The sequence below is a fragment of the Mesocricetus auratus genome, unplaced genomic scaffold, assembly GCF_017639785.1.
Source record: "Mesocricetus auratus isolate SY011 unplaced genomic scaffold, BCM_Maur_2.0 Super-Scaffold_100008, whole genome shotgun sequence".
Classification (NCBI taxonomy): Eukaryota; Metazoa; Chordata; class Mammalia; order Rodentia; family Cricetidae; genus Mesocricetus; species Mesocricetus auratus.
In genome coordinates, this window is record NW_024429192.1 from 67,893,028 (window position 1) to 67,908,400 (window position 15,373).

The 15,373-nt window shown below is 43.9% G+C and overlaps 1 protein-coding gene across 3 annotated transcripts in view; it reads left to right on the forward strand.

Moving 5' to 3' along the window:
• Etv5 (ETS variant transcription factor 5) overlaps positions 1 to 15,373 on the forward strand; it is a 58,734-nt gene that overhangs the window by 13,253 nt on the left and 30,108 nt on the right. For 2 of the 3 annotated variants that reach the window (XM_013114604.3, XM_013114605.3), the window contains exons 6-7: positions 3,930 to 3,983; positions 14,396 to 14,525. In XM_013114604.3, coding sequence (XP_012970058.1) covers positions 3,930 to 3,983; positions 14,396 to 14,525 — 184 coding nt within the window. The remainder of the gene's footprint in view (positions 1 to 3,929; positions 3,984 to 14,395; positions 14,526 to 15,373) is intronic. The other variant, XM_005071620.4, reaches the window with a different exon arrangement.

A 15,373-nucleotide genomic window follows, 5' to 3' on the forward strand; every position in this document is an offset into this window, starting at 1 on the left:
CTCTTTTACCTCTCTTCAATTCTTAACTTTAGGGTTTGAGGTCCCTGAACTGCCTCTCTTAGAATGCTCAAGCACTAGGTCAGGATTGTTGACATACACAAACACATCCTTTGCCGAAAAGGAACCGCACAGATTCAAGTTGCTGAAGTGTGGTGACGAAGGAATCTGAAACTAGTTCACCTGGGTCAAAAAGAAAAAGTGTTATCATTGGCTTTGGCAATTATGGTCCTTGTCCTCTGGTTTCCTTCCTTACTTGATGACAGGTTTTCTGTTTGTAATTATAAATGATACAATTTGATATCAAGAGCCAGAGGCTGCTGTTGGGCGTTAGACTCACGGTCTATGAGTCAAGAGGTACCTGATTTGCTACCTATGCCCATGGTAGACTCCTCTCACTTCCGAGACCAACTTCGGAGAGAAGAAGAGAGTGGGCTTTAGTTAATACAGTGAATCTTTCCATTTTAGCTATGCTTTCTTTGAAAACTACCATCATTGTTAGTACTGATCGAGTCAAAGAAAGGACAAAGCCGGTGTTCCCAGATCCATGGCAGCCTCTAATAGATGGCCACAGACAAGACTGGCCAGTTTTTCTACCTTCACTCCTGTACCTATTGAACCCAGAGTCTCACACGTGCCAGACAAGTGTCACTGAACTATAGCTTAGCCCCTAAGCCAAGATTTTTATTCTCTGATGGAGTCTCCAGGCTGGTCTGAAAGTAATAAGTTGACTGTCCAGCTTTTTACCTTCTGGGTTTGATAATTTAATTATGGGGTGTCAAGTGCTCCAGCCAACCGCTAGATAGTGCATTGGTGAGCTGAGCCTACCAGGAACAACCTCTAAGCTGCCTCCTCCCCTATTTATATGTAGTTAAGAGCTAAAATGAATATAGTTCCTGGAATGTACCAGCACCCATCTAAAGCCCCTTGTCAGTGTCCCTAACCACAAAGAAATTGAAATTGCTTTGTGAGTGTGAAGCCCCTGGTTTTGTCTCAACGCTGCTTTGACCTGTGAGTTAAATGGAATTCTAACCCAGAGCCCCGCAAGGCCAGCATCACCCTTGTGCTAAGGCACCTTCAAAACTAGACTGAGTTCTTCTCCCTTGAATCAAGTGTCTTGCCTCTTGTAATTGTCCATACTTCTGGGAGCAATAAGACCACAAAGTAGTATAACATGACCTCCACACAAACCAAAGTGAGAAATGCTGCCCCCGGCTCATATGCACTCTTGTCATCAAAGATTTACTCCATATCCATCCAGCATGTCCCCAGAGATCCAGCATGTTCCCAGAGGAAGAATGCCTTCCTTGCAAGCCCAACACATCGTGCATGTTACGGCTTAAAGCTGCTGTGTTGGTCTGTGGAGTCCACAACCTAAGTCTGAGTTCATCAGAGATAAAGACATTGAGAGGAAGGTTTACACAGCATGGCGTCTTTGTCTTACCCTATCTGTGGTATCATTTGACTGCTAAGCAGAGTGGAGGAAGGTCTATGAGCTGTTAATTCCTGTGCTTTGGGAGAGAGACCCTATCCCAGGCAACTTCGTGGAATTGCCTCAGAATTTCAGAGCTCAGTTTTTAGATTAACTCAATTTTCTTCTTCAAAGTTCTGACTCTTGTATTCGGAGACCATGGGTGTCCATTTTCATAACTCTTAGGCAGTCTTCCACTGTTCTGACAACTTGCGTATCCCCACCATCCCACTAAAATCAGAGTAACCCCCCCCCCATCTCCACAGACTCTTTTCAAGGTGCCTAGCATTTTCAGATAGTTCACCAGCAAGATTCCTGAACTTATACCCAAAAAATGCTGCCCCCAAAGACCCTGGTTCTTGAATTTCCAAAACCATGATACAATGCCATATGTTGTTTTGGACAGAGTCCATACTCTTCCATCATTCAGTTCCTGCTGTAGCAAGATCCGGCTCTGATGTCTTTGGTTGTTTTCCTTTGGTTGACTAGTTATTTTAAACCTTTACCTTGGGTCTTAAGTGGGTCCTGTGCCTGCATCGTCCTGGCCGTTTGTTGCCTTTTCCCATCATCTATGGCATAGTTTTACACTCAAAGCCTTTCTTACTTTTTTAAAGTTCATTAAATTTTCTTCTCTCATATTACAGCCTCCTCTCTTTCCAGTCCCTCCCCCTCACTTCCTCCCTCAGATTCAGCTCTCCTCTGTCAAAGCCTTTCTTAAGCTGATTATATTACCTGGTTTCTAGGTCTGAATCCTGACATTTTTGTTTATTCTCCGAGTACTAATTGCTGGAGCTGTCTGTAGCAGAGAGACCTGACTCCTGAAGTCCCGAGTTCCAAGAACCAGATTTCTTGGGTCCCACTTTGGCTGTGATGTTCTTTATTGTAGAGGGTGGTGCTGGCCATATGACGAGGCCCTTCTCTGACTGTTCATGGGTGAGCTCTGCTTCCTCATGGTGGGTCCCACATCCTGAGATCCGGAACCCTAGCGCCAGGGTGACAGTCCTGTGGTCCTCGGTGAAATGACATTCAAGACAACCCATCTGGCTATGGTGGCAGATACTTGTAATGTCAGCATTGAATGGGTAGTCCCAGAAGGATCACAGACAATTTGAGGCCCGCCTTGTCCATACAGGCCAACCAAGACTGCATAGTGAGACTGTTTGGGAAGGAGACGGAGATGGGGCTGGAGAGAAACATACAGAGACTGTGGATGTCCAGTACTAATCAGTGCTAACCCCCTCACACCACCACCATGGTTCATCACCATTCTAAATTCCTGAGTAATGCAGCCAATCCTGAAGCAGCCTTTCCTGGGACACAGAGATCGCAAATTCTGTCCCATAGCAGAAGCTGTGCGTTGTTGGGACAAATGTATCTGTCCTTGTAGTTTAATAAGACTGTAGTATGAGCCTCCCTAAGACCTCAACTTTTTTTTTTTTTTTTTTTTTTTTTGAGGGTGTGTAAGACAGAATCTTCTGTAGAACTTCCTGGCCTGGAACACACTGTGTAGCCTAGGCTGTCCCCAATTCCACAAACTTGCACCACCACTGCATGGCTATACTTTCGTTTTTAAGTACAATTTAGGTCTTTGGCTTCAGGTCTTTTTCTGATTCCCCAGCCTGGTACATAGGGTGGGCTAACCAGAGTCCTCAGACATGCGTAAGCCCCAAGATCCCCCTCTTTGTTCTTTTCCTGGTCCGGGCCGTTTGGCCTTTATGAGCAGAAGGGAGGGGAGGGGTGAGGCAGCTACTTGGGAAGGGACTGAAGAGGAGAACTTCAGGGAAGATATTTCAAATTTTCGAAGTCTTTTTAGTTGTCACAGGCTGTTGATGGCTGATTTGTGCTCCCTTGAGGACTGTGGGCATGAATCTAATGAGCTGTCCAGCTGGTCTGGTGATGCCGAAAGTCTGTTGTGTGTATATATATATTCACAAGGAGAGGAAATTCTCTCTGTTCCCTGCCCCCCAAGAATGCTCGTGGTTCTGGGTTGGACATATGCTTTAGTTCCTGCTCTGTGTAGTTCCATATGTGAGACGACTGATGGGTTTTATTTCAGTCATTCTCTCCTCTGCAGCAGGGCAGCAGAGAGGAGTGGTGACAGTGGAGGTTCATCTTGCCCTCTCTAGGATGTCTACCTTAATTTTTCTAAGTGGGTCAGAGCCAACAAAATGTTTGAAAAGCAGTCCTAAGCATTAGGATGCGATCAACATTTGTTCTTGTGTGATTTTTAGAGCCCCCAAGGACATCCTATACTGCCCGTTTGGTAACAGGCCAAAGACTGGCTTTCTTTGTGAAAATGACACAGCCTTCAAGGTTTTTGGTGTGCCCCCTCCCATGTTGGTGTGGGTATGCGTGTGTGCAGGTGCACATTTCCATGAATACATTGGTGAAAAAAAGAGTTCAGCATGAGCTATCTTCCTCTATAGCTCGCCACCTCATTTATTTATTTTTCTTGAGACAGGGTCTCTCACTGAGGAAGCTGGACCTCAACAGCTGGCTAGAGCTGGGATTACAGGTGCGTACAGCCACACCTGGCTTCTTGAGTGGGTGCTGGGGATCTGAACTCAGGTCTCTCACAGTGGGACCTAACGGGTCATCCCTTTCTCCAGGTTCCTATTTTTGACCTCTTAGGCAGCCGCAGATAAAAGATCCATCCTGTCCCTTCTTTGAAAAAAGAAGGTACTGGTTGAAAATAGAAGACACTTGTTTTCTTGATTTATTTTAAAAAGCAGATCACTACATTTTTACATTTGTTTTATTGTATGTTCTTTCTCTCTTTCTTGTGGAATCACTTAGAAGCAGGTTATAAGATATTGACATTTCACCTCTGTTGGGGGAAGTCCTGTGCATTTGTCAATAAAGTACTGTTGAGCCAATAGGAAACCTAGATAGGAGGGACTAGGAGTCCAGGAGGACTCTGGGAAGGAGAAACACAGGAGTTCGAGATGTAACCGCCATGGGGTAGGAAGCCTGGAACTGTTCTCCGGTAAGAGAAATATTTAGATTAACAATTATGGGGTAATTACTTAAGTCAGAGCTAGCCAGTAAGAAACAAGCAAGGCCAACAGCTTCATAATTAATATAGCCTCCTGTGTGTTTGTTTGGGATTGATGTGGCTCTAGAACCAGGCTGGCGGAAAAGTTTCTCTCAAAGAAAAAGGCTTCTCATAACACACCTCTAAATGCTTGAGTGTACTTTTCTAAAAAATAGGGAAATTCTTCCCTATAGTCCAAGGAAAGTAATGAGGTCCTGTTCCGAAGTCTGCAGTTGTCCCCAAGGATTTTTCTTATAGTTAATATTGACACTGCTTCTGATTGAGAATTACTACTCACCCACCCACTGTATTTGTGTGTATGCTTCATTTGATGACTACTCAACCTGTAACAGTCTCCATGATTTAAAGACAGAGTCTTGCTGTGTACACTAGGCTGGCTTCGAGTTCCCCTAGTGCTAGGATTGCAGGTGTGTGCTGCCTCGGAGTGTTGTAAGTTGCTTTATAGTTGCTGATCTATTTAAGGATATATTTAAAAAGAGTGTGTAGAAGTGAAAACCATACTAGTCTCTGGCTTGGAAAACTGTCCTATTGATCCTGTTGCTTGCACTAACATTATTGTGTTGAACTTAAAAGACTAGCACCAAATATTGATAATCATATCAAGAAGAGCTTGTGCATGCTTGAGGAGAGGTCTTTTGGGAAACTCATTACAGATTTTAGCACACTGCCCAGCTTTCTGTGCAAGCATGGGGCCTGAGTTCAAGTCTCCAGCACCCAAGTGAAAGCCAGGTGTGACTGTGAGTGCTTGTAACACCCCAGTCCTGAGTGGATGGAGACGGGGTGAATGGGGCTTGTTGGCTGCCAGTCTAGCTCCAGATTCTATGAGTGAGTCTGTCTCAAAGGAATAAGGCCAAGAATAACAGAGCAGGACCCCCAGTATCCATACTGACTTTCCCATGGGTGACGCTGAATATACACATGCATAGATACCACACATACATAAAAAAAATCAAATGAATTTTTAAAAATTTAGCATAGCTCATGTAAGAGCTGATTTCACTATATTAAATTTGAGAGTTTGCTTACGGAAGAAGTTAGTTATTTTAGATATGAAAGTGGTGCTATCCCCTGTACTTCTTCCAGTTCCTCTGTTGGAACTTGTGTCCTGAACTATAATTGGTAACTTCCTAGTCCTTTCTTACTTTTTGAGACAGTTGCCAGACAGAGTGGACCTCAGCCATTCTGCACATCGGAACGTGCCTCTTACTGGGTTTGGGAATCTTAGATACCTCCTTTTCCAAATTGCCTACTTGGCTTACCTTCCAGTGTGGGGTGTTGCCTGCCGTCTCCTCCATTCACTGCTGCTGCAGTCAACACAGTGTGTAGAGGTGATAATAATCATGTTGAGGGTGGCACTCAGGTCCTCATAGCAGTTCGGGTCATCTGCCTAAGATCTGCACAAGATCCAGCCAGTCAGTAATTCTGGCTGAGAATCTGTTGGCAGTGATGGCCGCAGGGTGGGGAGATACCTTCTTTAGAGGTGTAGCTGCTGTTAGGTTTAGTGGATGATTATAAAAACACAACATGAGGATATGAGTGGCACATATTGGGGGAATCTGGAATAGTGGGAGGGGAGGCAGTTAAAATGGGTATGATCAAAATGCATTGTATGTATGTGAGAAATTGTGAGAGAGAGACAGAGACAGAGACCTGAGAGAAATGCCTGAGATCAATTCCGTGTGTAATGACCTTTCTGGTAATATAGCTGAGAAACAAGCCACCTCCTAACTCTGCTGCTCATTAGCTGTGTGACCTGTGTCCCCTTTCTGACACTAAGCCCCACAAGTTTAGGTTGGTCTCTTAAAATTTTTTCTATGTAGATTGATACCTTTATGTCTTATTGTGTTTAGTATATTTGTGAGACTGGTCTGTGTGAATAAATGTAACTTACTCATTCTAACCACTGTTACATTGAACTTACAGATAAATCTGAAGAGAACTGATGTCTTTACAGTACCAGGCTTTTCAATCCATGATACATCCTTCCATTCATTGTCTTTAATTTTTGTTAGTGCTTTACAGGAATCTTTTATTAGATTGTCTTTAGGTAATTGATATTTCTGATGCTATTAATTTTCACTGCATTTTAATTGTCGGGGGGGGGCACATGCCACAACATGCATGTGGCAGTTAGATGACAATTTTTGGGAGTTGGGTCTTGTAACGTGCAGTCTTCCCACCAGCCACCTGGGTCCCGTTGACGCTTTAGCCCCCAAATAACACACGAGACATTATATTAATTAAGAAGCTGCTGGCCGTTTGCTATGTGGTTTCTAATCGGCTAGCTCTGACTTAATTATTAACCCATAACTACTAATGTATATTTCTATAAGGACTCATCTTTCTGAGGATGCCCTCCCTCCTAACGCTTCCTTTCCTCCTGGGAGATAACATGGCGACCCTCTCCTCTTGACTACATTTCCCAGAATCCTCCTTGACTCCTAGTCCCACCTATCTTGCTTCCCTATTGACCAACAGTGCTTTATTTACATATTCACAGAAGGACTTCCCCCATCAGCGTCTCTTCCACCATATGACTCTCAGGGATCAAATTCAGGTTGGGGGGCTTATTGGCAGATACCCACTGAGTCCTTTCACTGGCCTAAATGTATTTTCTTTAATTTTTATTAAATGTATTCATTTTTATGTATGTTTTTGCAGGTGGGATTTTTCCGTCCCACCAGCCAGTTCCCAAAAGAGCCTTATTATTAAAGGTAAATTCTCAGCCGATAGCTTAGGCTTGTTACTAACTAGCTCTTACAATTTAAATTAGCCCATATTTCTTATCTTTTCCTCCACTTGGCATGTTCATCTTCCTTCTCCCCGGGTCTCCTGGAAACTTAGCCCTTCTTCATCCCAGAGCTCTCTCCCTGTCAGCCACTCCCGCCTAACCTCTTTCTGCCTAGCTGTTGGCCATTTAGCTCTTTATTAAACCAGTGAAAGCAACACATCTTCACAGTGTATAAAGAGACTTCTACAGCATGTGTGTATATATATATATATGTATATATATATACATATATATATATATATATATATATGAGTGCCACATTCGTTGGTGCCCTTGGAGGTCAGAAGAGAGCTTTGAGTCCCCAGAAGCTGGAGTTACAGAAGGTTGTGAACTACCATGTGGGTGCTGGGACTCAGACGACCAAGTGCTTTTAACAACAGAACCCCTCTCTCCAGCCCCCTAAATATATTTTCTTGTTTCTTATTGCTTTGGTTATCAGATGTAGCTAGAGTTCTTTTTGTATTTATTGACCATGTAACAAATGACCATGCCAGATGAACCTATTAATTTTTATTCTTTGTGAGCATATTTATATTTTCAATGTACCCATCCAGTTCCGTCTGTGAAGAATGACAGTTTAGTCTTTTCTGATGCCTCTGTGTGTATGGTTTTTGCTATTTTCCCTTCCTCCCTTGTTGAGGACCACCTGGTTTGTTGATTAATCCTGTGCCCCTTGTGAGGAGTTTCCTGTTCTGACATGATAAAAAGCTATGGGGGTTAAATTGGTTGATAGGTAAGTGCAGTATCTAAATTTAAAATAGTTTTATGGTGGGCTCTGAATGTTTGCCCAAATGTGGGCTTGACTAAAGTTACCGTCTAATTTTTTTTTTTGTCTGTATTTGGGCCTAGATCTTTACTAGACTTCTTGTTAAATAGGAACCTAGAGAGTGGACTCAGCGTTCTTGCATCAGAAGTGCTTTAAGAGAGGGTGGACAAGATGAAGGCCTTCCAGTGTGCTGGCAGTTGTCTTGAGTGAGCAGAAGGCTTTGGCCAACTGGACTGTAGAAGGGAGAATGAGACCTTGTAGGTGGAACACTAGAGCACAAGGCATGGATTGCAAATCGTGAAGGCTGTGGGCGAGGGCGGTTAGCTGCCAGTAGGAGTGAAGGAGGTCCCTGGATATTCCGTGTGGTAGAGGAGTGGAAGGTGTCTGTTCCTGGGTGGGTTAAGTGTCAGGTATACCCCATCTGGAAAATGCATAGTAAACATGAGGCTACAGCCTTCCCATTTAGCAAAACGAATTTTCTCACGGTTTCTGACTTGGCTTTCTTTTCCATCTCTTCTGCTAATTTTTCTAATCTATCTCCCCGGAAATAGGATCTTGCTTTGCAGCCATGGTGAGCTTGAATTTATCTCCCAGCTTCTGAGTACTGGGACTACAGGCACATCCCACCATGCCTGCCACCAAGGCCAACTTTCTTCACTATCTTTTTTTATTTTTTTGGTTTTGGTTTGTTGTTTTTGTGGTTTTGAGACATAGCTTCATATGGCCCAGATAGATGGTCTCAAACTTTCTACATGGCAGAACTCCTGATCTTCCTGCTTCCACCTCCCAAGTTCTGGTATTACATACATGAGCCCCTATGCCCAGCTCTGTCCAGTTTTCTGAACAGGCGGTTTTCCCTCTGATTACCTCTGGGAGTCTATAATTAGGTGGACACCCAAGAACTGCTTGGGTGGAAATCCTGACAACATACTAGTTGAGAGACCATAGCAGGCTTTGTTTTCCTATCTGTAAATGGAAAGACTGCAAATACTGTTTTTCATTGGGTTGAAAAGACTGAATGAAATAAAGCAAACCATGGCATCTGCCTCATAGGGACTGCTGAGGGGGTCTGCCTGGTTGCCTGTTCCTGGTCTGTCTCCTTTGTTCTTTTCCAGAATGATTGGTTCTTCTTGTCCATTTTCCTTTGTTCAGGAATACTTTTTGGGGGTGGGGAGGTGGCTCAACAGGTAAGAGCACTTAGTGAGCAAGCTTGAGGACTCAAGTTCAAACCTCCGGGGCTCAGGTCAAGAATCAGGTGTGTGTGACTATGCATGCCTGTAGCCTCAGTACTGAGGAGATGGGAACATGGAGTGAAAAGCCAGGTGTGATTGTGTGTGCCTTGTAACCCCAGTGTTGGGTACATGCGCATTGGGTGGGATGGAGGTTAGAGACAGAATTGCTAGGGCTTCCTGGCTGCTAGTCTAGCTCCAGGTTCGATGGGAGATTCTGTGTCAGAGAAATAAGATAGCAGGATACTAGTGTCCTCCAGTCTCTACATGCATGTGTAACACACACACAAACTGCAAAATACTTTCAATCAGGTATAATATACCTTTATTGTTTTAGGTGAGGGGGAAGTATATGTCCTCTATTTCTTTCTAACGGACAAAGTAGGTGATTGGAATGTCTCCTGTTTCTCACCATGAGGTAGAAAACTGATAGTAACAGTATGGAGCTTTTGCCTCCTTAGACCGTTCCTTCAAGTCCTTTGAGCCTCAGAGTTCTTTTTTGGTTGTTTTTCGAGACAGGGTTTCTCTGTAGCTTTGGAGCCTGTCCTGCAACTCAATTCTGTAGACCAGACTGGTCTGAAACTCAGAGATCCACCTGCCTTTGCCTCCCAAGTGCTGGGATTAAAGGCGTGTACCACCACCACCTGGCAAGCCTCAAGGATCTTACCTGTAGGGGATTGAACAGAGTAGACCGTGGCCCCAGGCAGTCTCTCAGCTGCTTCTATGAGAAAACAATAAAAATCAGGTATCTAATGTATTTGTGCCATGAGAAGATCTCACTGTTTCACATTGTCAGTGCTTCAATAATACGGTCTCAGAAGATCTGAGAAGGGAAGGGAAGGCAGGAAGGAAATCTTCCTGAGAGTGAAGGTGGCCCATTTTATTGTCCAAGCAACTGACTTTGTAGTTCCATCTCCCATTGAGCACAAAGGTTTCTAATTATAGATGGTTATCAGCTCAAAGAGCCAACACTTGGAACATTTCAGACTTCTCAGGAGTTCATGACCCTTCCCTGGTGTAATCCGGTTCCATCCTTTGCAGCTAGAGATGCCTGGCATCATTTAGTAGGTCCACTGCGGAAACGTGAGCACTTTAATTTTTTAAAGCACCAGGTAAAATTATGCAACATCATAGCTCCATCTGAGAAGTTCTGTGTCATTTTCTCAAAGAGGCATCACATACTTTTATTAATTCTGTAGGCACCAGCCAGATCCCAAATAACCACACAGAGACTTCTTATTAATTATGAAAGCTTGTCTGATAACTTAGGCCTGTTCCTAATTAGCTCTTATAATTTAAATTAACCCATTTCTATTAATTTACTTTCTGCCTTGTGGCGTATAACCTCATCTCAGTAGTGTTCCTGCTGCTCGCTCTGAATCTCATAGCATCTCCTGGAGGCTTCACCCTTCTTCCCAGTGTCCTCTTTGCCCCCAAAAACCCTGCCTAGCTACTGGCTGTTTAGCTTTTTATTAAACCGAGTAACCCTTCTTCATGGTGAACAAAAAGATTATTCCACAGCGTTATTCAGATGAGGAGACACACAGCACAGAGTGTGCCTCCTTTTGGAACTCCTGACTTGAGTGAACCCTCTTCTGACTGGCACATGCCAAAAGTAGACTCCTACCCAACAACCTTCACCAGCAGAACTGTGGGCAATTGGGCTTTCTTCTCATTGCTCTCATGCCTCACTCCTGTCAACATAGATTTGTAAAACTTAACATTGCTTTTCTGCCATTTTCTCTCAAAATGGCTGATATGGGGGGGTCGTTATGGCTAAATCTTACCTAGAATTAATGAGTAAATGTGGAGCCTGGCGGTGGTGGCACATTCCTTTAATCCCAGCACTCGAGAGGCAGAAGCAGGTGGATCTCTGTGAGTTCAAGGCTGGCCTGGTCTACAGAGCGAGTTCCAGGACAGGCTCCAAAGCTACAGAGAAACCCTGTCTTGAAAACCATGTGGACCCTGCCTTCAATGTTAAATGGTGTTTGGTAATATAAACAATTTATAATTTATTGTAATGTGATGGATTGTTTTTTTTTTTTTTTTTTTTTTTTGAGAGAGATTTTGCCATGTGGCCCAGTCTAACCACAAACTTGCTGGTCCTCCCACCTCCCCCGTACTGGGATTGCAGGAGCGCACCACCAGGCCTGTGGATTAATGTGAATATCTTGATGGCTCCCTTTCTGTAAAGGAAATGTGAGGTCTCACTACGTGAGAGCCTGGTGGTAGAAGACCCTGCCTGAGGTGGAGACAGCAGGCGGCATAGATTCCCTTTTGAAATGGATTATGCTTTTCCTGAAATTGTAATGAAGTTTTCTCTCTGGGCAGTTTTGGTTTGCAATCTAGAGTTTGCTTTGTCAGAAAATCTGGTAATTTTAATAATAATGTAAAAATGAAGATATTTCTAAAATGAGAAAATTTAACATTGTCCCATAATCACTCTCTACATTTAGGTCAAACCATGATTATAAACGACAACTTTAGACAAAGAAAAGTTAGACTTTTAAAGCTACACACAGTTTTTCTTTAAATTGGAGTGTTGATAATTCTTCCGATTATTATTATTATTATCATTATTATTATTTTGATTTTTTGAGACAGGGTTTCTCTGTGTAGCTTTGTAAACCAGGCTGGCCTCGAACTCAGATATTTGCCTGCCTTTGCTTCCTGAATGCTGGGATTAAAGGCGTGTGACACCACCACCCGGCTTATTATTATTATTTTTACAAAAACTGACAGCAGGAAAGTAATTAAAAAACAAAAAGAGGCTGTGACCAAGGGGCCATCCTGATGGCCACCAGAGTTTCTCATTTATGAACAAAACACAGAGAAGCTTAGCTACTTTTTGTGTCTGAGATCTGAAAACATTTGATAACAATTGACTCTCGGCTGCCATGATGTCACCATCAAAAACTCATGAGAGAGACTCTAATATTAGACTTCTAAATATAATCTGCTAGTTCTCAACTTATTTCATAGATTCAGGAAAACACAGTTGGTATTATGTAAGAGAAGAGCTATGAAAATCAGTCTTCTCCTGTCTGTTCTTGGCAAGACAGCCTTTTTATATATATTGTGGGGGGGTGTACACAGGTTTGGGGGTTGGGGGGTGGGCACTTGTGGGTGAGGGTGTGAGTGTGTGTGTGTGTGTGCACGTGTGTGTGTGTGTGTGCCTGTGCATATTCAATGGCATTTGTGTACAGATCAGAGGGCAGCATTCAGAAGTCAGGTCTCTGTCCATCCTGGGTTCTGCGGGTCGGATTCAGGTTGTCAGATTTGACATTATAAGAGAAACCTGTTGCCTCCATCTTAGTAGATAGAAAAGGAAAATTACTTAGCTAATTCTGTCTAGTATAATCACTAGAACTTAGTCAGACTCCTAAAAGTACTTTATGAGGAAACATTGAGTCAAGGAAGATTTTGGTGTACCATCAGACACTTACTATGGTTAGCTGTTGATGAGCCCTCCGATGTTATGTGGTCCTCAGGGAAGCTTGACCTCACACCCTGCACCCAGGTAGCTAGACAGAGGGCAGCCATTTTAAATCCTTGCCGGAAGGGACAGCCCTCGTGGTACAGTATCGTTGTTAGGGTTTTCCTACTTTGGGGGAAAGGGCCTCTCTGAAGCGATGGAGCGTTTAGGTAAGACAGAAAGGGCAGTGTGGAGCCATTAGAAAAAATGAAGGTGATTGATTTGTTTGCCCTCTCAAAATCCTGTAGTAGGCTTCCAAACACAGCCCCAGCTGTACTTTATGAATTCATGAGAAGCCATTGACATTGTCTCAGTCCGTTTTCTGTTGCTGTAACAGAATAACCCAGACTGGGTAACTTACTAAGAATACATAAATATATTTGTATAACTACATGTGTAAGTATATCTGCAGTTTATGTTGGTTATGGCTTTGGAAATTGAGAAGTGTTTGGTGAAACTTTCAAGCAAAGATGAGGGGAAGGGAAGTGTATGGGAGAGACAAGAAGCTAGGCACACTGGGAGGCTAGCCCTTGGGGTTGCTAATTCAGTCAGTGGAGATCATTCTTCACCCATTCTTTCCTCTGTGTGGAACTCTCATGATCAGACACTGCCCTTCACCACCGTTGCATTGGGAAACAGATGGCATATGAGATTCAGAGGGGACAAAACAAGTCCAAACCATCACTGGGTACCAGGTACTGAAGCCCTGCTTATGCAAACCGGCCCTTCCTGATTGGTTGCTGGGAAAGGCTGGGAAGAGCTGTGGTGGGGACAAAGTCCTCCACAGAGGTTGTTAGCCTTTCCCGAAAGACTGCTCATTCCCCTAAACCTAAGTGTTTCTTACTCAGAACTAGTATTTAGTTTCTTGAAAAAGACTTAAAAATTGTATTTAACTTGAAAACATGATTCTGAATAAGAAATATATTGCAGCCAGGTGAGTGTGGTGGTGGCGGCGGCAGTACACAACTTAATCCCAGCACTCGGGAAGCAAAGTCAGGCAGACCTCTGAGTTTGAGGCCAACCTGGTCTGCAAATTAAGATCCAGGACAGCCACTGTTAAACTGAGAAAAACCCTGTCTGAGAGAAGGAAGGAAGGAAGAATTTTATTGCCTCAGCCATTTGAAGCCTTTGAAGAGCTAATGTGTAGTGGCTAACTCCACAGTTTTGCCTGTTTTCTCCCTTTTTTGATAGAATTCTTGGTGCCCACGTCTCTTGTTATTCTCTTGCCCCCTGTATTTTCCTCATCACCACCTCTAGGGTCTTTAAGGACTTCAGAAACTGGTAAACAAGCCCATGATTAAAGAAATAAGAACAAGGGTTGCTCATTTAAAGTGTCAGGTCATAGTTTCTGATTTTCAGTCTTTTGAGACGTCTCACTAGGTACCCCAGGCTAGCCACAAAGTCACCCTGAGTGAAGACCTGCAGCTGTGCACTGCCATGCCCTACTGAGGAACTTAATTGTCTTTTGACAAAAGGTTACATCTGGGAGTGGCTGGGTCCCTTGACCTTGAGTTTCAAGAACAGTCAGCACTGGCCTTTGGCAGAAAGAAGCCCGAAGTACTGAATGCTGTCTTCTCTCTCTCTCCCTCCCTTCTTCCTCTCTCATTTCAGTGGTGCTTCATGCCCCGCCTCCCACCAAGATCAAACGGGAGCTGCATAGCCCCTCCTCTGAGTTGTCATCCTGTAGCCACGAGCAGGCTCTTGGTGCTAACTATGGAGAAAAGTGCCTCTACAACTATTGGTAAGTGTTGGGAGGTAGGGGAACTTAGGGCGGAGCTGGTTGGGGAGGGTGTGATGGAGAGAGCTGCTCAGAAAGACTCTGAGTAGTAGAGTTGCAGGAATTATCTAGCATGCCCTGGGGCAGAGCTTGCCTGCCTGGCCTTGGTGTAGCCTGTTCCACTGGGGCCATTATAAGCTACGCATGAAAGGCACAACCTTCATTAGTCTGTTGTGGCTCCACAGGGAACCAAGGCCAGCTAGGAGAAGAGCCTGGAATCCTGGGCCATTTGATCTGTGAGGCGGGTAATATACGCTCCTTCCTGTCTATCATGTGTTAATGTGAACTTTAAGCACCAAGGAAATAATCTTCAAATCAGAATAAACTAAAAAGCCCCCACACTTGTGCCCTTTACTTAAGACTATCCAGGTCCCAGGAATGAGGCTTTAATTTTAATCATTCTTTGCACTTAAAAAGGGTAAACACAAGTCTGCCTGGAACCAGGGAAGGCTTGTTTAATTCAAGTGCTGACACCTTCCACAAGGATTCTGACCCAATTCCTGGGACCTCTGGAATATTTTGAAGAGGGGACCAGAGAAGGCCCATAAACTCCCAGCCTCACCCATCCACCCCTGCACACGCATCCACAGAGAATTCTTTTAGAAGGAGGGGAAAAGGAAACCGGAAGCAGAGGCTAAAATTATCTTGGAGAAAAATCACTAGAAGTGTTAAACAAGTCTTTGACGCAGTGTACTTGTCACATTTCAGAGGTACAAATATTCCCCCGGGGCTGGAGCAATTTAACTATGTTAATGATGTCATTTCCTGGCAACAATGGGCTGCAAACTGGTGCTCTGCTGGACCTGGTTACC